The 22414-nt window shown below is 38.4% G+C and overlaps 2 protein-coding genes across 2 annotated transcripts in view; both read left to right on the top strand.

Moving 5' to 3' along the window:
- Positions 1-2405: 2405 nt before the first annotated feature.
- sox10 (SRY-box transcription factor 10) overlaps positions 2406-22414 on the top strand; it is a 30210-nt gene continuing 10201 nt past the window's right edge. The window contains exon 1 of the mRNA XM_007560231.2: positions 2406-2488. The gene's annotated coding sequence lies outside the window, so the exon portion shown is untranslated. The remainder of the gene's footprint in view (positions 2489-22414) is intronic.
- kcnj4 (potassium inwardly rectifying channel subfamily J member 4) lies at positions 2407-7594 on the top strand. Its single transcript, XM_016675459.1, has 2 exons — positions 2407-2488; positions 3962-7594. The coding sequence occupies exons 1-2, from the start codon at positions 2457-2459 to the stop codon at positions 5574-5576; spliced, it is 1647 nt and encodes a 548-aa protein (XP_016530945.1). The 5' UTR covers positions 2407-2456; the 3' UTR covers positions 5577-7594.

Here is a 22414-nt window from a genome sequence, read left to right as displayed (position 1 = left end):
GGTCGAATTTAGAAATGTTTATCAAGCAGAAGTGTTCAAAATTACATAAATGAGAAGTTTTTGATGCAAAGCTTTAATGGTCTAAAATACAAAAAATGAACTTAGTTGAGTTGATTGAATCTACATCTTTATTCCACTGTTCCCAAAAAACAGGGATTAAAAACTCAAGAGGAGAAAAGTTTGTTGTCCTACAAGGAAAAAAAAAAAAACTAAAACTAAACAGGTGTTGTTGTTTCCTAAGTAAGTTTTTCTGTCCTGGAAAAATGTCTGTGTATTTATGGTAATTTTCAAGACAACCTATTTGCACAATTCTGATCATACAATTAAGGTGTCTGAGCTGCTGCTGGCCACTGTGCCAAATAAAACAGGAAACATGACACTAATAATGTGCCAATCTTTCTGAGTTCGACTAAATGTAATAAAATCAATCTTAGCAACACAAACGCAAAGGTAATTTTCTATTTAAAGCCACTCAGGAAACCTTTGTTCTATAACTTGTCACTGAATGTGTCAGGTAATAATTCAAACCTTTTCCAAGACAGTGACTTCAATTCCTCCTTTTAATGACCTGCATAAAGACTACTTTGCATAATTGCTTCTCTAAATGCCATTTGGCGGCAATGCCCCCATCAGGCCATAAAACTCTGCTGTCCACATTGTGCGAGTCATGCTTTTTTCTTTCTTTCTTTTTTTTTTTTCTTTTGACAGCAGACTTCCACTTCTGCCACCAAGTACTTTTGTGTTTTTGAGAAACCAAAACAGGATATTTAGTTGAAAAACCTCTGCACTGGTGAGAAGTTCTCCATCTTTAAGGTCTTTAAGGAATTATTTTTTGTGTGTGCGTGCAAATTTTTCTTTACAAAAGTTCAGATTGAACAAATAATGTTTATTGACATCAACTTTTTAAGCCTTGTCCCAGATTTTTGATTGGACCGAGGCCTGGACTTTGATTGAGCCACTTAAGCACATGACTAAAAATGTAAACCTATAGAAGCTGGTAGAATGATTCCTTAAAGGCTTGCGTCTGTAAACGCAGCAAAAGATGGTTCTAGAAAGGGTTCATTCAAATTTATGCGTGTTAGAAAAATTCAAACGATCCTTCGATCCTTTTCTTCTCATTACAACATTGTGTACCATTTTGTGTGTTGGCTTGTCACAACAAATCCCGATTTAAAAATATATATATATATATTGAAATGTGAGACACTAAAATAAAAACATGTGAAATGGGTGTTTAAGGAATGTGGTTTTTTTTTTTTGTTTTGTTTTGTTTTAGCTTAATTTGCAACTAAATGTAAAACTGATCTGAACTTCATGGAGGAACGTTAGATGTTACACATGTCCAGATACATTACCCCATCAACATTTAGCAAACCACAAAGAGACGTCCCCCAGAGCGAAGCACTGTGACAAGATAATCCTGTCTTCACTCTGCTGATGCAGAAGAGAAGGTCAAAGGAGTTCACAGAGTCCTGATATATTTTACATGATTGGATCAAAATGAAATCTAAATCCAGATTTTAGTTCACTGATTGAATAACTCCGGCAAGCCTGCAAGGAGAAGCGGGGATGGATGGATGGATGGATGGATGGATGGATGGATGGATGGATGAAATATAGACTAGTCAAAATCAAACCCAACATGTTCAGTTCATGAAACCTAACATTCTACAGAAATACAAATGACAAAAAGTCATGATTTGGAGTTTCACAGTTATGTAAAATGTAGTAATTTAAGTCCCGTATCTTTAAGCAGAAAGCATTCTGCATTCTGCATTAAGCATTCACATGATTGCAACTAGCAATCATGTGACTGCTAGTTGCAGTCACCTAGCAATTCCTACACAATTCCACTTGATTCTCATCTCCATCTAGGTTTTCTCCCATTGAAGTGGATTCCTATAGTAGAATTTCAACCGGGCCAATCAGAAAACAGAAGGAGAAGTTGTGAACGATGACGGTGTTTTTCTGTGCTGTTTTAGTATTGCAGTCTGCCGAAGTTTTAGCAGTGGCAGTGGAGGAAGTAATCGAAGCCGTTCAGTCCGCATTGGCTATTCTTTCAAATATTGATAATAATTTTGTTGGGCTTGGGCCTTTTATTCTCACAGTGGAGGATATTTGTTTACATCTTAAGCTTCATAGAGTCAAGCTGGAAATACATACGTCTCGGACAAATGTTAGCAATTGAGTAAAGTTTCAAACTTCAACAGAGGAAGCAAAGGTTTCCCAATAACCAACCGTCCAGACCCTCTGTAGAAAGCAAAGTGTAGAACAAGGGGCTGGTTTTTTACCAAACTACATTGCAGCTACTCTGATTCTGGATTTCATTCATATTTTGCTTTTGTTTAGGTTCCTAAACTCTTTGGTGGCTCTTCAGATGCACCTCATCAGCCATGGAGACCTAAAGTCAGGGGGCACAGCGCGGTCTGTCGTCCCACCGTGGCCCATTCACAGCAATGACAGGTGCCATGGGAAGTAGGTCCAACAGGTGCGTAGCCTCCATCCGGGTAGAAACGACCTTCACCTTTAGGCTTTATTTGACTGCCTGTATGTTGTTTTTAGTTGTCATACTGCAGCTGTGGTTGTCTCACATCGTACTGTGAGAATATAGAGGACTTGTTAATATGGCTTGGCCGGGTGAGTCAGCCCCAGCTCAGGGGTATTTACAGCAAGAGGATCTTCAGAAAGGCCAAGGCCACCCTAAATTATCCTGCATGTAGGCAGGCAGAGATCTACAACAGTTACTCAGGTGAAACGGATTCACCATGTTAACACATAAAGTTCAGCATAACCGGGTCTAAAATGTTCTGTACTCATGAGGTTCTGATTGCTTACGTCTTCTGTCTCAGGGTTTTGTATGGGGGAGCCAACCGAGGATTCGTTGACTTCGCTAATGGAGTATTTCCCCAACCACATCGATTATGTGTCAGTGGGTAAATGGATGATCAACTGGGAGTTTTGCCATTTACCTACACATGGAAGTGACATAAACACGCGTCACTCTCGAAATAGGTTGTCAGACTGACACTGATTCAAATCTAATCCCGTAATCTGATGACAGCAATCCGTCTCAGATCGCTAAACTGAACTCACCTTCCCAGCAGGTAATCCTCCCGGAGAGACAGGTTACTTTGGATGAGCCACTCTGTGGAACAGTAATTTTGCAAATTTGAGTGGATTGTGTCTAACTGAGAGATTTGACTCAGTTACATGCGATGTGTTTCCATGAATGTTGCTATGAGATTTTCTATGTTTCCTAAAATGTAATCGGGGATCCCAAAGACAAGTGTTTGCCTTGATCTTTAGTTCTTTGTGGTATCTGGTGCACAGATTATTTTCTGCTGACTGTAATATCAGTACATTGTCCTATAAAGACATTTTGTACTTGTACTTTTAAAGAAGTGCCACCGCTCTTTTGTAGGATTTTTCTCTACGACTTGAACTTCACAGTTACAAAGCAGAAATACTTTTGAACCAAAAATATCTTCATAATGTTCTTTCAACTCTTTCATGATATTATTCTGTTTTCAACAAACGTAAGGATAAGTGTAATGTGTTTATGCATTAATCTGTAGCATATGATGTGGATGAAATATTTGCACACCCTCACCATGGGAATGGATGTCCTACTAGTTTTGAGTTTTTAATGATAAATTTGGGTCATTCATTTTCAAGTGTGTGACTTATTTAAGAGCATATGTTTAATCGAGAAAAAAAACAACATAATAAATTCAAACTCCTGCTTTTTTATTCTTTCAAATGGTTTCTTGACCTCAACAAAAAGACTCAAACGAATCCTCAAAGGCCCAAAAAGAAAGTGACATTCATGCAGATGCTTGAGTCTACTTTAATTTTGTAATCGTTCCTCAATAGAACATTATTATTATTATTATTATTATTATTATTATTATATTTTACCTATACATATAAAATATTTAATGTTAATGTTAATGTTTGACAGGTACAGCATTGTGTCAGACATCATACCAGAGGAGGAGCTACAGAAGATTTCCAGCCTTGCGCTCTACAACGGTCACGGTTCTGCCAACGTGAAGGAGCAGAGCAACGCGGAAAGAGAGGAAGGCAGAAGGAGGCCCGGAGCCTCCACTGTGGTGCCCGGCTCCAGCGGACAAAGAGGCATGAGCAACTACAACGGGAAGGTCCTGACGAGGGGCTCCAGCCAAGTCCGGAGCCGTTTTGTGAAGAAGAATGGCCAATGCAACGTGGTGTTCACTAACATGGAAGACAGGAGTCAGCGCTACCTTGCCGACATCTTCACCACCTGCGTGGACATCCACTGGAGATACCTACTGCTTATATTCTGCACCAGCTTTCTGATCTCATGGCTGATCTTTGGTATAATCTTTTACAGTGTCGCCCTTGCACATGGGGACTTTGATGAACCCACTAATCAGAAATCTAATGTGCTGGTGACAGGAATGTATGGAGCCTCCTCTGGGCATGCAGTCGGTGGGCAGACACAAAGGATGCCCTGCATACTGCACGTTCAGGGCTTTGTTGGGGCGCTCCTCTTCTCCATGGAGACCCAGACTACTATTGGTTACGGCTGGCGCTGTGTTACAGAGGAGTGTCCTCTGGCTGTGTTGACAGTGGTTATACAGTCCATTGTTGGTTGCATCATTGACTCCTTCATGATTGGCACCATCATGGCGAAGATGGCACGGCCAAAGAAGAGGAACCAGACCCTGATGTTCTCCAAAAACGCCGTCATTGCTCTTCGTGATGGCAAACTGTGCCTGATGTGGCGGGTAGGCAACCTGCGGAGAAGCCACATCGTGGAAGCTCATGTCCGTGCGCAGCTCATACGATCGTATGTCACAGCTGAGGGCGAGTTCATCCCTTTGGAACAGATGGACCTCAATGTGGGCTACGATGAAGGCACGGACAGGCTGTTTTTAGTGTCTCCACTGGTCATAGTCCATGAGATAGACAAGGATAGCCCCTTGTACACCCTGAGCAGAGCTGATCTGGAAGCAGACGACTTTGAGATCGTTGTGATCTTGGAGGGGATGGTGGAGGCCACAGCCATGACCACGCAGTTCCGTAGTTCTTACCTTGCAAGAGAAATCTTCTGGGGTCACAGGTTTGAGCCGGTGATCTACGAGGACCGGAACCGCTACAAGGTAGACTACGCGCGATTCCACAATACCTACGAGGTCACGTCAACGCCCCATCTCAGTGCAAAAGAGCTCGATGAAGCGGCGAGCCGAGCGTCCTCCACTCCATCTCCCGCATCGGCACATAGGTCTACGCAAGACTTTATCTCGCGGTCTCTGACCGCCTTCTGCTACGAGAACGAGGTCGCACTGAGCTGTGCGGAGGAGGAAGAGGAAGACATATTTGACTCCACACAGATGGTAGGGAAGGACAGGGCAGAGGAGAGGAGGACTTCTGTTGATTTTCAAAGCATGTTTCACGACACAGCAACCATAACCTCAGGCAGTCACAATGTGATGTGTGTTCTGGACATGGACAATAACCAGATGGAGTTTGACATCCTACAGACTGCGATTCCTCTTGATCCAGTCAGCTATAAGAGTGAACAAGAGGCCTAAAGAGCGGAAGCTTGGGTTGTTTGTCCAGAAAGTTGGATGTGTGTTCAGCTTACATCAACAAGAACAAAAGCTGAAGCTCATTTTGCCTTTCCAGTGTTTTCTTTCTTTCTTTCTCTCTTTTTTTTTTTAATTGTTGTTGTCTTTTCACGTATTGTGTTAAAATTTCAGCAGTATAGTTTTTCCAAGACTGCAATGCTTGGAGGGCCATAGTGATCAAGGAGACTGATTCAGCATGTGGACAAAATATCTCTGACGAACATTTGGCTTTATTTAACTGTGAGTTCATCACCAAATGAAAGCACAAGCTTGTTAAGACCAATAATTTAAAGTATACTTTAGAATGTGTGTATATTTCAAAATTACCTTTGTATAAAATACTTTATTTGAAATGTAACTACAAGATTTTAGAAGAAAGCAACTGATTTAGTTAAAAATTCTCTGCATTGTACTGAAAAGCTTACAATTTCAGGGGGCAGTTCTGAGTACATCCCTGAAGCAACTTAGCCATTTAAGGGCATTCTCTAAGTGTAGCAGATGGGTTTATTTGCATTTCTGAAATCAACAGTTCAGGTTGTTCTGCAGTGGAGTTGTGTGGAATAATTACAACCAGTCACAATTTAACCTGGCGCAGCAGTCAGAGTGATCTGAGGAGCTCAGATATTCTCATGTGAGAGTCAAGCTAACAGCGACTTAGATACTAGCCAGCTGAAGCAATGCTGCATTAAAATGACACACCAGCTCAGAAGGATATAATACTTAGATATTCTTCAGTTTTGTTTTTAAAACTTTCTTGCAAATTTACAACACTGATGATCCATTTAGCCTCACATCTGCCAACCCAGACCTCAACATCCAATATGGCTGCCATGCGTTTCTCACAAAGCAATTGTTGCAATAGTAAAAAGTCAATTTGCTCTTTTTCTCTCTTGCAATTTGTTCTCAGTAAGTCACTTTCCATTCGTAGAGCTGTACATATTCTGCTGTTGAGTGCTTTGCTGTGGTGTTTGTCATTGCTTGCTAAGTGCTAATAGTAGTTAGCTTCAGGTAGGAATTATTATTATATTTACCTTGTAAAGCATTAAAAATATCTTTGTAATATTTTGTATGTGCACAAACTATTGCTGTTTATGCCTGATCCTACAAACTCCTGATTGCTGTCTAGTGCAGGGAAGCTAATGACTACTGCTAGCTACTCCACAGTGCCCCACACAGAAACAGCTAAACAAACTTCACATCTAACACAGCTTTTTTATTGCCTGTTTTGAATTTTCGCAAAAGACCCTGCATTTCAAATGTTCAGTGGTTAAATTGACTTTTATGTGACATAAAATGTAAATTAGATTTCAGATTCTATGAAGACGGAAACAGATTGATTTGCTACAATTGAAAATAATCAAAGTAGGAGGATTTTTTTGGTTGATTATTTGCTTGGTTGCATATATAGTTCTGCTTTTTCAGCTTTGTTTCTAGTGAAGGTGCGATGAGGGAAGTGGCTTTAAGTTGTATCTGTACTGTTGCTGTTTGCCAAATGTCTGGAGTTTGGAGGGGAAAAGCGGAGGAGTGCCTCTGATCCCGTATGCGGGTAATGTGGAGAACAGGGCAGTTTAAGTGTACTTGGTGTCTGTGACGGTGTCTGTGACGGGGTGAAAGGTCGCCGCGAGGCCCGAACAGGAAACAAAAGGGATGAAGGCTGCTAGTACAGTCATCGGACATGCTCAGCATGTCGCTGGATTTGCACAGAGAGGATTAATTCAAGAGTAACTGAATGTCATGGGAAGTGCTTCAGTCTGAGTTGGTGCAATAACTGTATAATAGATGATATTACAGGATGACAACTCTTCTTGAAGGGACAGGATGACGAGAGGTTTGGATGCTAGAATGTGATCTTACTCTGATTTTAGGGACTTTGTGTATAAACGATTGTTTGTTAAGGATTAGAAGCCATTCATACACATATAAGTAACACCAAAGCAAGAAAGCTGGTTTGCTTTTGAAAATGTAAATAAGAACAAAATTATATTTTAAAAAAATGAAATCATTAAAAGAAAGTTGGAAAAGAAAAACAAAACATGAAAGAAGTTAAGTTTGACATTTTAATTATTTCAGGATGTCTTTACAAGCAGCTCATTAAACTACAAAAATATCTGAAATTGAGTTTTCCCTTTTGTACTTCCGTACAGCATGTAACTGCTGTAAAGGCCAGCAGTTACATGGGGGTAAAAAAATTAGGATATCCTACATGAAAGAAGTGTTGGAATAATGTTCTATGAGCAGATGAGTGTGAAATGTACTATTTGAACACAGGCAGCGGACGTTAACCAAATGTAGAAACTTCACACCAACTGTGAAGCACGGAGGTGGAAGAGTCATGGTTAGGGGGTTGTTTGCAGCGGCAGGATCGGGTCATGCAGAATCCACCAGGACTTCCACCGTGCAACAGGAACATCTGTGAAAACACGAACGGGAAAACAGAAGCGTGGCATAAAAATAACCAAAAATGAACCTTAACCAAAAGAGTCAAGGCAATAGAAAGTCAAAACCCAGACAATGAGATTATTAAAATGCTGTGGACTAAGTAGCTTGTCATTGTAGCTACAAGAAGACAGGGTGTCCTAACTTTTTCTTTCTCTAGAAAATATAATTTGTTGACATCCCTTCACTTTTGCAGGTAAATTCCCTTGAATTTATGCTGATTTGTAAACAATGTCCTGAAAAGGTACTATGCAACAAAACTGCGTGCAATCACTGTGGTAGTCCTAAGATTCAAATTACTTTCACTTTCCATGTGAGATTTTTTTCTGCTTTAAAGGCAAAAATGTTGTTTTAAATGATCAAGTTTTTGTTCACACGCGCAGCAAGCAAATGTAGCATCGCCGTTTTACAAGAGACAGACTGTAAATTGTAATCTCAAAGAACTGATTTAAATCCTTTTCAAAAGTTTAACCACATTTTTTTCTTTTCTTTATAGCGATTATATGTCCTTGTATTGATTGAAGGAAAGTATCATCACCCAAATCTGAGTAAAATATCTTAATAGAATATATTTTTTTATAAGATAGCTGAAGTTTAAATGTAAAAATCCAAGAAAAAACTTTAAGCAGAAGCAGAAACATTTATCCTTAAATTGAAATAGGCACACTGCCAGTCAAAAGTTTTTTTTTGTTCTTTTTTATAAATGACAGATCAAAGTTTATCCCTCTGTACGCCTGTATTTATTTAATCATCTATATATATATATTTTTTGCATTGTTACATTCTTGATTGACTGGACAAGCAAGTTAGCAGAAGAAGAAGAAACAGGTTTAATTTATTCCCCACACCGCTTGTGTCGCCCTCTTATGGTGGCGCCCTGAGTGGTGAGCCATATCTCATAAATCAGAGCCACTTCTGATGATATTCATAACTTGATTTTATGTTTAACTTTGTGCTTCCATAAGATGAACTCAGTCTAGAAAAAGACAAAAATGTATGCTGTTTTGAGCTGTATTACTTGTCATGTGCACAATGGAAATGCATATGTGGATAAAACATATATAGATATATTTTTTATCTACTTTGCTACCAGGTTCTTCCTGAACCGTAAATCACGCAGATTTTTTCGCTATTCCTGTTATTTAATTTTCAGTCTCTTCTTGCAGAGAACATGGAGCATAACTGAAAGAAACGTATTTTATTAATTTATTTTAGGAACACCTGAAATACAGAGTACTTTACTTTTCCTTGTTCACCTTTGACGTTGTTAATAAATGTCTATGTTATCCTATCGCTTCGTTCTTTTTACAGTAAGTTTGGCTGAGATCTTTATGCTATATCCAACTCCAGCCACTAGATGTCCCTGTGGTCGTTTTAACACTCAAAAAAAGATGAACAGAAACTCAAAACGGGTTGGAGAAAAAATACTATGAAGCATTAAGAACGGGGTTTTTACACACTTTTCATTTAAAAAGTGTTCCAGACTAAACTTTCAACAGCTCCCCTTCCTTTGCATTGACCGCACAATAAAACACTAAAGTTCATTTAGACAACAGTTTCTAATCTAAAAAGAAAATAAGAGACTGGAAGGAGAAATGAAGCAATGAAGGAAAGAAGACGGGGAAGGCATTATAAGGACGGTAACATAGATGAGGTGAAAACTATGTATAATTCTGCTTCCACTTCAAAACACAGAGAAACTCAAACCCTTTAAACCACTGAGGGCGACACTGTGGGACTTTTTCATTGGACTAAAGAAATATGCTTTGTTCCTGATTTCTGAACAGTATAATTTTTTTACCCCATTAAAGACAAGTTTGTACTCATGTATAGATGGAACTGAGATTTTCTCTTGATGGATATAGCAGATGTTACTGACATTTATAACTAATTCAGCTCTTGGGTAAAAATACAGAATTACATGTTTTTTCCCCTCCTCTGCATTTATTTTACCCTCATTTACTCTTAGTCTGTTTCTACCGGTCAGACCACTGATCTCCCTAACTCCGTAAACATAAACAGAAATGTTTTCTATCTATGTTCAGACAGTGCTCTCTGCTGGAAACACGTAAAATTACAGTTTAGACTTTATTTGCGTTCTATAAAATTAATTCTGATTCATTTAACAGAATTAAATTAATTGGAATTGCTCAGATTTTGAGGAAACTTGAGAATAATTTATTCACAATAACCAATTTTGACAATGTGGAAAAATGTTTTTGACATTTTAGCAAATTCACTAAAAAATAGAGAACAAAAAAAAAATCACATCTATGTAGGTACTGAGACTTAAAGGAGAAGTATTTGTTTAGCCTTTTTTTTTTTTTTTAGCTTTTCCGTGTTATAATGTTATCCCCTCATCTAAAACATTCCTAGAGTGTTGCTTTGATGCTTTCATGCGTGTTTGAGAAATCCCTGACTCTCCATGGCAACCATTCAGGTAGCTCCTGTGGTGATCTTAGCAACACCCCCCACTCTGCTCCCTTCAGACTAGCCAGAAGCAATTAGCAACCGCCTGGAGGAACTGCGCATCTGCTGAGCTCATTATACAAGCTTCTTCTCAGCTGGTGAAAAAAAAATGTTAAAGGGTTAATAATAGAGGAGCCATGTTGTGGTGACTTCCTGAAGGCGGAGTTTCAGAAAGAGCAGGAGTTTTAAAGAGACAGAGGCCCAATTTCAAGATGTTAAATTACGAAATCAAATTTCTTTTAAGTCATATTTGGTATATATAGCGATATGTAGTATTTTTATAACAACTGAAGGTCACATAATTACTTAAATGTGCTATATAAAATGGCACTATGCCTAGAAAATACATAATACTGCCCCTTTAAAATTTTCGCATAATGTGTTGTCATGCCGACATGGATTCCAACACACACCCTCCTTAACATTTTCACTATGAGATTATGTTCCTGTAATAAAATACAATCCTTACCACAAGAAATAACGTCTGTTGGCTCTGAAAGCTCAACCTATGAATCTTCTGACGAAGAAAGTTTTGCTCTGAGCTGTCATAAAGGTCCAGTCCTCATCTTTCTTTAATTAAGCATTCCGTATCTTTTGTCAGTCAGTCTCAGGATGTATCCCATCAAAACTGTTAGTCCTATTTAGTCTATAAACTCCAAAACAACCAGAGAAGGATTTTCTTATTCTGGTGGACGAACATGAGGATAGAGGGGCCAGCAGCTCAGCAGCCTCGGGCCTCGAGGCTATCCGCTTTTCATTAGTGAGTCAGTGAGTGAGTGAAGGAGTGTGATCGGCGGAAGGGTAAAATACGAGAGGCCGATCTGGACCACGTCGGCTATTAGGGTGATTTGGGGGCTCCTGCTGACTCCTATTGTGCATTGTCTCCAACGTGAGCAACGAGAGCCCGACAATGAGCCTTTGTGTGAGATGTTTAACTGCCTGCTAACATGCTAATTATGGGATGTGCGTGTTTCTGTCTGTGCCAGTGAGAATCCATCAAGTCCTGGTATTTTCCATCCCTCTCTGGAATTTACACTCCTTCAATTCACCTTTCTCCTCTCCATCTTTCCCCGGAGGCGCTGATGCCCCACTGCTTTCTCTGTAACTGGCTGACCTCTTCGGTAGCTGCTTCCTGTTCTCACAACTTTTTCCCCACTATTCATACCGCAGTGGATAGTGTTTTTTGAACAGCATGATAGTCAAAAGCTAAAGAACTCTTGAACAACTCACAATGATTTCTCTTGTTTTTTTACCCACTGCTGGCTCTTGAAGCATTTTGTGATTTTATATCTTCTTGAAAAGTACTATTTTTCTTTACTCAAAACTTGCTATAATAGCCATTTCCACACCAAAACCCTCATATTCGCTATTTTCTAAACCAAATGGCAATCACATTGCTATTAACAATGTACTATTACTAGGGTTGAGACATTCATGTAAGAATCTGTTGGCACAAACAATAAAATAAATCTTTTTTCTTTTACTGTATTGGGCATTGTTGCAGATGCCAGAGAAGCGTCCCCTTTGCTACTTTGCTCAGTGACAAGGAGAACAGGGACAAGGGGAAGGAAAAGCAGAGCACACACACAATATTTATTTGACATGAAAGCATCACGTGGCATTATTTCATTGTCCACATTGGCTTCACATCACTCTGGAGTACACACAAGCTTAATTTGACATGATTAGACAGTGATTTAAAAAGACAAAATGACCAGTCTGAGTCCATGAAGGAAGCATCTGGATGCGACTCCAATGTTTGCCAGAAAGATACCTCGAGTTTGTGTCAGCGATTGAGTTGCATCACCCACATCGTTGCTTCCCGTAATTATTGTCTTGATACAATGATCTATTTCATGCTGGCCAAATAAAATACATTTCTATAAAATTAAGGTGGTCTTTTGAATGACTTCAATCAGCTAAATACGTGGTAATTTTTTGGGGGGGGTTTCTTACCCCCACTGCCGTTTCTGTTTCAGACATGTCTCTGCAGATTAAAAGAATTGATAGAGGCTTTAAAAAGCCTAACCAGGACATCTTAAATCAGCCAATAAATTAATTTGCTTGTTTTTTTGTTTTTTTTTTAAAAGCCTGACTCGCTACCCTCACAGTGTATAACTGTTCTTCCTAAGAAGAGCGCCTTGTTTCCAGCTCAGTACCTTCAAGTCAAGGCGGTTCCACACAATTCAGCATTTCTGGTCATATAGACCGTACGTCTGCATACGTTAGCTAAGCATGTGTTTGGGAACAAGTGAACATCAATATCCACACGGATGTGCAGATAGGCGCAGCTGTGGGTCCTGAGTTTGAACCCTGGCTCACATGGGTAGAACGAGGGAGGGCCGCAGGGTGAGAAGGCGAGAGGAGACTGATGCTGGTGCAACTTGCCATCTTCTTCTTGCCTTTCATCTTCGGCTCCCAGCGTCAAACAACGGCCCCCTTTGATTCAGGCCAACTTTACCACCAGCCACCCCCGAACCCCGCAGGCCTCCGAACGTTCACGCTGCTTAACTCGATGTTCCGAGAAAAACTCATGATTGGAAAATTACTTCTTTTTCTAAAATTTTCCTCCTTGTAGATAAATTCTTGAAGAAAATATCACCGTATCTTCCTGCTCTGCCAAGCTCAGTTTTTTTTTGTCAGATACATCAAAACAATTTTTTGCCCCCGTCAAATCAAAAGGAAGTAAAGCTGAGGTCAACTTTCTCTGCTCTAAAGCTCATAGTGATACTAAAAGAGCTTTTAAACAACAACAAAAAATATATACACAAAGAAGCTAGTATGATGGAGCTTTGAGAACTATTTTTATGTGAAAGAGAAAATGAAAGTCCGTGATGGTTGCTGGTTAAAGGCTTGGATCACTGAGCCCAGTTTCTTACATGCATTGAAGCCCAATTGGGTGATGTACAAACACCAACCAAGCAAGGTCATTTGAACTCTTCTTCATATATGTTCAGATTATCAAAACATGATAATCTGTTCTAATTGTTTATTTTGTATCTAACACTTTGGGAAAAAAGTGTTTCTATTCTAGGTAAACAAAAAAAAAATGCATATTGTTTGACTCATTAAATTCAAGATATCAATTAAATGTGTTTTTGTAACTAAGGAAAAAGATCCTTGTAGAAGATTAAGCAGTCTCTAGCAGCAAATCCTCTGACCTCGAAAATACATAAATTGGAATTATGAAAATAAATGTACTTAAAGGAAAAATGTGAATTTCTAAAAAAAAAAAAAAAAAAGTTTTTTGATTAAAAAACAAGATTTTGTGCTGTGATGAGGTGGTTTTTCAGCTTGATCAAAAATAAATATACTTCACAAATATATTAGTATATTTTCCAGACCAACTTACTTTGTAGCTGCCACCTGTGGGAGCCACTTGAAGCATCCAGCATGCTGAGGTGAGGGAATATTCCATGCAGACAGAGTCTGAATGTTGCATAAAGTTAAATCTCACGTGTCATTCCTGTGATATTTGAGTAGCACCTCTGTAAATACAGTACCAGTGGAACCTACTAGCAGTACGTTCAAAAGGCTAAAGGTCAAACTAACTTTGCTACATAAGGATCTGTAAAAAGGTGAAGCTTACGTTTTACTTACTTAAAACAAACTGTCTTCATAGACCTTTGAAACACAAGGTAGATCTGCAATTAAATGAAAGATAAGAAGTTAGTTTACGGATTCGTTCTCTATATTTAACCCATGTTTAAAAAAACTTCCAAAACACAACAATGCTTGACAGAGATAGAATTATTTTCTTTTCACTAAAAACAAAGTGGCTGCTTGGCCCGTTCTCATGTAAATGACAAAGTTTTATACCGCAGTGCAGATTGGAAACTTACTTTAATGTTAAACATTTCTGAGATTAAACTAACAGAAAGGCTTTGAGAGGTTCATGGTCATTTTGAGGAGCTACGTTTTGTTGTGTAAATCTTGTACTTTTCTAGTCAGTGCTGCTGTATTCAGACTTAAGTGCAATAATTACCCGGCAGCACTGAATTTGCACCGGTATTAAGGCAGTTCTAATCCCGATGTTCTACTGTCATGAGATGATGTTTTCTATTTATTTGTATCTTGTGTGTATCTTGAAAAGATATAGCTGTAGTGAAAAACATCTCAACTACCCAAATTTTCTTTGGTATATTAAGACTGTCAACACACCATGAGCAGGACAACAAATTACTGTCTTACTATTAACACTTTACATTTTCCATGTTTTGTTACATCACAGTCACAAATTTTAACATATTTTATTGGGATTTTATTTGAAAAATCAACATAAACTATAACATTTGTAAAGGGTAAGTAGTCAATGGTTTTACAATTATTTCAGAAAACACACTGTGGCGTGTGTTTTATTCAGTCCATTGATTCAAAACTTTGCACAGCCCCTTGTCACTGCAGTCAACTTCAAGTCAACTACAGTATTTTACCATCAGCTTTGCAATAGAAGCAGTAGATACATTTATGGCCATGCTTCTTGTAAAAGTATGTCAAACTCAGTCAGATTAAATGAACATTCTCTGCAAACGGCAATTTTATAATCTTGCCACAGACTGTCAAATGAATTTTAAATCATTTTATAGCACTATAAAATGCTGACACCAACTATATTACAGTCAGTTGTTGTAAAAATGCTACAAAATATGACTTTGTATATTTAAAGCCTTAAACTTAGGCCTCTGTCTCTTTAAACACTTGTGCTCTTTCTGAAACTCTGCCTTCAAGAGGGAGTTTAAGCTCTGAGGAGGAGCTACGCCTTGAAGGCGGAGCTAGGTCCAACCAGACGTTTTGTATAGCTCAACGGTTGCCATGGAGATTAAAACAATGCATGACAGAATAAAGGCAACACTGTAGGTATGTTTTTCATGAGGGAATAACAGTACAGCATGATGTAAAGCTAAAAAATAAAAGTAGATTTTACATAACACTGCCCTTTTAAAAAGAGGATACAAACCTTTTCAGATTTCTATTTAAAAGAAAGTGTTGAAATCTATTCATCTTTTTTTTCTCCACTTACAATTATCCTCTAGATTGTGTTGGCTTAGTTCGTAACATTGCAATGAAATACAATGATGTTTGTATTTCAGTGCTAGCAAACTCCAAAAACGTTTGCAAAACTGTCTAATTGAACAAAATTTAAATTCCCGACAAAAACAAAAAAAAAAGAGTACATCTCAACATTAACGATAACGCCAACACAGCGACTAGATGCGTCCTAAAAGCACGTTGTTTTGTTCAGCTACCAGCAAAGTGACCAAACTAAATGACTGTTTTATTGAGCATTTCGTTTTGTGTCCACGGGGGTGGAAAACCATTAAAACCGAATATTTTTAGAGGAGCACATCATCACTGTGTGATGAGCTCCAAAACAGCAACCAGCGAGACATGAGACAGAAGCCGTCCAACAAAGGACACCTTTGTTCCCAAAGTCGAATTCTTCAACATCGCTTTCTACATTTTCCTTCAAATGACTCAATCATCATGGCCCTCGCCTCTCATTCCGCTAAATTATCATTCTTCGACCACATCCTCCTCGTCCCACGGAGATGCGAGCTGTTTGGGAGGTTTTCGCTGCGCATCTCTGAGACACGACAAGTACGATAAGCAAACAAATGTATTAATTTTCCCTCAATTGCACACGGAGCAATTCGGTGATAAAAAATAAGTTGCTGCTTTTATTCCAAGGGAGAAAAGGGACACAAGGAACCATTGAGGTTTCTCTTTCGTCCTCCGCCCCCAGTGGGTTTCTGGCCTCTTGTTACAGATGCAGCTGCAGCCGAGCAGCAGCACACAACTTTATGGTTTGCCGGTTAATACAAAAGGACTTAATGTTGGTCGGGGTGTCACGGGGATGCCCAGAGCATCTGTGGTTGAAGCAGTCTCAATCTACAATGGTACACAAAGCAATTACTGTGGACATGTTTAACATGTATCTGTGGGATTATGCAACAAAGTAAGGGCGTATTCCTCAGATTTATGTGTTTTTATAAAGCAATTAAGTCTAACATCACTTCTTCTCTAAATAATATCTGTACTTGTCACTTGTAGAGCTTTCACAACTGCATATCATTTCAGAAGAGCAATGTGGGCAGAGCTAGAAAAAGAACACTAGTTTAAAAATATCTACAAAAAAAAACACTTGAATGCTAATTGGACTGCTTACATGGCATTTGAAATTATGCTAAAAATCTGCAACGGATCACACACCTTACACATTTTTTAGTCCAGTTCCAGTTTGACGACAAAGCATGGAGGGGAAGGTATGGTGATGTGGGGTTGGGTGATTTTGGGTAGCAGAAATATCAGACCCTTTCATTGCGATACCCCTAAATAAAGCTGAGGGCAAAGAATTCCCCTCACACAAGTCAGCTACTCGGTAAATCTGTGTAGTTATGTGTGTGTACTGTGGTCCAGTAAGAAGATATCAATCGCTAAGATATCAAACCACCAAGTCATCTCCCAGCTGGACAGGGTGGCATCAATCAGCAGAGCAGTAAGTAGGGTCATGGTTACTCTGGAGGAGCTGTGTAGCCCCAATCCTCAGAATCTGTTGCTAGAATGGCTATCAGCTGCACTCCACTAATCTGGTTGCTGTGGAATAACATTGTTGGCGTAAAGCCAAAAAAAAAATTGCATTTCACCACAGCAAATCTGGAGGAGCCAGCAATCAAGAGGACGAAGTTAATCTGATCAGATGATGAAAAAATTGTGACGCTTTAGCATCTAATTCCAGGTGTAGCTGTGGAGAAGATCTGGATTTGCAAACTATTGACTCTGGAGTGCTGATTACAAATACACACCACGTTTCTGCTTTTTGTGTTTTTTTAATATTTCGAAAACCATGTAGGTTTTTCCTTTCAATTGCAAAATTATGCGACATACATATCATTGGTCTATTCACTAAAGTCTAAAAATGTCAATCTGTGGTTGAAACATGATAAAGTATGAAGACGGGTCCTTTAGTCTTGATTTGTTGCGACAAAATAACAACTGGCAGTCAAAAAGAGATGAAAACTAACAGCAATGCACTGAATCATTAATGCAACACAAACAATAAGGTGTTAAACTGAAAATTTAATTGCCGAGCAATAACTGAGCACAAAGATATGTTACGACCAAGCGGTAACGAGTCGTGCTCGTGGATTACCAGCAGGGATCAGCTTAGCGAAACTCTACTTGGTCTCTCGTTCTCATCTGGGACGCTCACCCCAAGTGACCCCTCCGCCCCCAACCCACATTAACCCCCATATATCAATTTCCTCTAGATGTTCCCCCTCACACAACAAGAGGTAACTGGACTCTTTCCCTCGGTTGGAGAGTGCGTACATGAAACAGAACAACACAATGGGCTATTCATTAAAGCAGCGAAACACAAAGACACACACGAACACACACACATTCACACTCTGCTCATACCCACAGACATTCACAAATTCATTTAAAAATAGAAAACAGCCTCCTTCCTGTAGTACATTCTTGAATATAAACACTATTTTTTTTTATCTATCAGTAAAATCAGTAAAATAAAAGCCTGTTGTAATTCTGTTCTCACCATGTTCTTCCTTCAGGGTTGGAAAATGAACAGGGATTGATCAGTATCTTGTTAATATCTCCTTTTTTTGCCAGAGGAAGTCAAGCTAGAGTTACAGCAACAGAAGCCAGTCTTGATTACATTAGTAACGACTTAATAACTGTTGGGTTAATAGCGCACCAGATCCACCAGGGTTGGCTGATCCACTTCAGTGGAGGCATTTAGAGACACACCTGCTTTGTCCCACACAGCTGCGTGAAAGAGAAGAAGACAACACAGAGAGGTAGAGTGAGACCCACTCTGATGTAAACAACTTAAAAAAAAACACAAAAAAAACAATATATATATATAGAGAGAGAGAGAAAGAGAGAGAGAGAGAGAGAGAGAGAGAGAGAGATTTATTGAATAAAATTGGTGCAACAATTTAAATATATTTAATTTGGGCAAATTTCAATCACTACTTCAGATCAGAAATGACGTCAGTTTAACTGTTTAAAAGGCAAAGAAATTGCTGAAATGCAAAGCCATTGCTAAAGTTTACTTAATAAATGAATGCAGTTGAATTCAAAATTAAGTATTAAGACTAAAGTTTGTTCTTCATGTTAAAAAGCAACAAGTGTTGATTTGTGACGAGGACATAAAACAGCTTTGAACTTCTTAGTTATTCCAAAGAGATGTATTTATTTTTCCCTGACAGCAAAAGCTGTCAGGCAATGAGCTTTTAAACTCCATCAGGAAACAAACTTGTAGTTTGTTAGCAAGCTTGACATTAACAATAGCGCTGTAGCAAAGCTAGTTAGGCACAAAATGCTACTGAATTAGTGATGCGTATTTGTGAAATGTGTGCTGTTTACATGTTCTAAAGCTATTCTATGTTAACAGTTTACCCTTAAGTCTAAGATGTGGCCTTCATTTGTGTTAGCGCTTTGCTAACACGGGTTGTGGAGATTAGGTTATTGAAAAGGAAATACAAATTTCAAATCTATTCTAACAATCTTTTCAAAACTAAACTAAAAAACTAGCACAGGGATCAGTGGATCTATTCTAAGAAGATAGTATTCTTCTTAGAATACTATGTAATGTTGGTGTCAACATTACATCTTGACACCAAAGTCAAGATGTAATGTTTATTAGCAATGACTCCCTCAGGACTAAGAAGCATAGCTTTTCAGACTTTAGCGGTAGCGCTATCACTAAATTTTTAAAGCTGAATACGAATGGAAGTTCTTGTCCCAAAACAGAAATGCTCAGCCACAAGGCAAATATTTGTTCTTTGTATTTAGTTTATTTTTTCATTTATTTTTACAATCCATAAAAAGACATGCTTTACCACCAAAAATAACTTTGGTTGACTAAATCCTTATCTTCAAATAAATTATGTTCAAAATATAAAGATAGGATTTATTTCCTAAAGCAATTCCTTAACCACTAGCTAACACGAAGCACTACATGTGGCGCCTCATGTTAGCTAGAGGTTAATTGTGCCGCTACTGGTGCATGTCTGATGCAAAGGCTTTCTAACACCTTTCTCATGTCACGATTCTGAAGACCGAAGGACGTTGTCAGCAGGTTTAATGACAATTAAAAGGGTAAAACTGAAATCAAGACAAAAAATACAATAAATATGTGATCATATGCAGCATAAAATACAACACATTCAATTTCTACCGAACATCACATCTATATGCGTACATCTAGGCTACCAACTGCGCACCCGATAACCTCGCGATATCCTCGCATCTAATTAACATAACAAACGTACTCTACCTTAAAACAACACATTAGAGCGCTATCGTCAGACAGAACAATGTTACAAAGTTACAAACTTAATACATACCGGCAATGCAACCATACATGAAAGATTTCAACAGTAATTTACACCAAAGGACACCAACGGTGTCTATTTCTACTGTTTAATAAGTTTTGTTTCGAAAGCAAAACTTACTACGTTGTAGTACCTTAAAATAACGTGAGAGGGCAGGCTTTCTCCCTTTTTTCTTGTATACGTACTAAAAAACACTTATAACTTCGAAACAGAACATTAATGTTGAAAGAATTGAACCATTATTAATAATTATGTTTACAATTGCTTCTGCTTGAGAAAACATGTAAGAGTTTTAATAGCGAATATTCACAACCTCCCGAAATCCCTTTTTACAGTGTACAGAAACTGCAGGGACGTCACCAGGTACGACTTTTCATGACATGAGTCAAGATTGTATTTGTTTATTTATTTAGACTAAATTTATTTGAAAAGAAAAATGAAAATATGATGAAAGGGATCCCTGGAATGGGTGCGCCTTCGTGTTAATAACTAATAAAGAACTGACAATGACTGTTCCTTTGGGCCGGCCCACAACATCTACAGGTCACATGGTCACACAGGATGACCTTCCAGGAAACAGATTACTGGTCTACTGGTTCAGTCTGCAAATCTGCATCATATTTTTGTTTTAAAAAAAAAACTTTCAGGCAAAACAAAGTGCATCTTACAAAGCTCACCCCTTAAATAAATCTCTTATTGACAAGAAAGAAGAAAAAATCTCCAAATGTTTCCATGGAGATTTCTTCATAAACTGAAAAAAATATACCACTTTTGTTATTATATTTTTCTAACTTAAAAATCATTCTAAGAATTTAAACAAAACTTATGGCCCATGTTCCTAACAAATATCATTTGTGAGAGTTTTGTTTTCAGTTTTGTTTTTGTTTTCAAATATGTTTTTCTTTTTTAAAGGAAGGAATTTTCATGAATGAGAAATAGGTTTTGATAGTATTGTTTTATTTTATTTAGAATTGAGATAACTGACGTGGATGCCATTACAGTATGTAATGACAATACATTTTTTAGTTGTTTTATATGCTATTTATTACAAGAAGTTAAGTGTTTCAATATTAAAAATGTTAAAAAATATATCCATACTGGTTTCTTGTGTTTCTTTATAGAGTCATACTAAAATGTGACAAATGCAAAATTAAAATTATTTTTTTCAAAGCGCTAGGAAAGATGGCAATTTCCACACAACCGCTTCAATCTGCTCCAGTAGCTAATAAAAAGAGTATTATTCTTCTATTCATCTACAAAATATCAGTTTGTTTACGCCTATGTGTGTCGCACTTAATTTTTCCGTTCTTCTCAGTCATCACCTCACAAACATGCACCCAAAGGACTCACAGCAAATCGAGGCCGAGCTGCTCATCCTCAGCTCCGTCGTGGATCAAACTCCCAGAGCGGCGCTCCGACGGCCCCCCGGTTCACAGCACCGCGAGGCGGACTGTTCCAGCGCACCTCCCCGGACTAAGCCGCCGTCCTCCCGGAGGGTCTGTCTCTCCGTGTCAGGGTTGAGTGGCAATGCAAGGCAAAACACAAGCGTTTTTTACTATTTCCATTCCCCTTTTTTTCTCCCATTGCATTACACAAAACTTCTTTTTGTTCATGTTTTCCTCTTTTAACATCGGGAAGGGGGCGCTCGTTTTTGATCACATGATTAGAATTCACCTGAGATGGAAACAAAGAAAAGGAGGGGAGCGAGGAGGAATAAAAGAGGCACAGGATCATCATTGTTAGGGCGTCTCTTATCAGAGTCAACATTCATTGCTAATGAAAAACGTGGTGAATTTTGGATTGGGGGCCGGTGTGTGTGTGTGTCGCATGGCAGATATACAAGGGGTCATTGTAGCGGGGAACAGCGCTTGTGTTTGTGTCGGAGCGACCCATGATGTCCCCTCTAGTCTCTCCTTTCTGTTTATATACAAGTGATGCTTGATTTCAACGAGCGTTCATGTCTCAGTTTGTAAAAAGGTCCTGATCCAATTAGAAAACACGACGAGCCTGCATAAAGCGTAATGCGCCATGGACATAGACATTCTGTAATACTGTAATAAATAAATAAATAAAAGGTCAAGCCCAGTCAGAATCTTCAGCAGTGAAATGCATTTCAGATTGTGTTGAATAAAAAGCAACTCTGTTAGCTACGCCAGCTAATCCTACGCCGCTAACATTTCCGCATCTTAAAGGTGGAATTCCCATTTAGTTGTAAAAAAGGGGCAAATTAATTAAGTTTGAACAAAACTACCAAAGAAATAAAAAGATTTAAAACTCAAAAATATGTATTTGCCAGGTAAGCTATAAATGATATTTGAAAAAAAGGTGCTTTAGCCTAAAGCTAATTACTCAAGGGTAGCTGAAGAAGCTAACCAAACATTCTCAGTAAATATTCTGTCTACCTGAGAAGGCAGAAATGTTCACCATAGTTGAATTTTTAAAATTATTTATTTATTTATTTTACAAAAATTCAAATGTGACTTTAAAAAAAAGTTCTTAATGTTCTGGTTAAGAAGCTCAGCTTGCTAGCAAGCTTTA

Source organism: Poecilia formosa, unplaced genomic scaffold (assembly GCF_000485575.1).
Source record: "Poecilia formosa unplaced genomic scaffold, Poecilia_formosa-5.1.2 Scaffold114, whole genome shotgun sequence".
NCBI lineage: Eukaryota > Metazoa > Chordata > Actinopteri > Cyprinodontiformes > Poeciliidae > Poecilia > Poecilia formosa.
The sequence above is the reverse complement of the archived record's forward strand: the minus strand, read 5'-3'. Positions and strand labels throughout refer to the sequence as shown.

Bases quoted from the DNA above. Each gene is read 5' to 3' on its own strand.
- kcnj4 (XM_016675459.1), top strand. From the start codon at position 2,457: ATGACAGGTGCCATGGGAAGTAGGTCCAACAG. The intron at 2,489-3,961 runs GTGCGTAGCCTC...AATGTTTGACAG, and splicing joins ATGGGAAGTAGGTCCAACAG to GTACAGCATTGTGTCAGACA.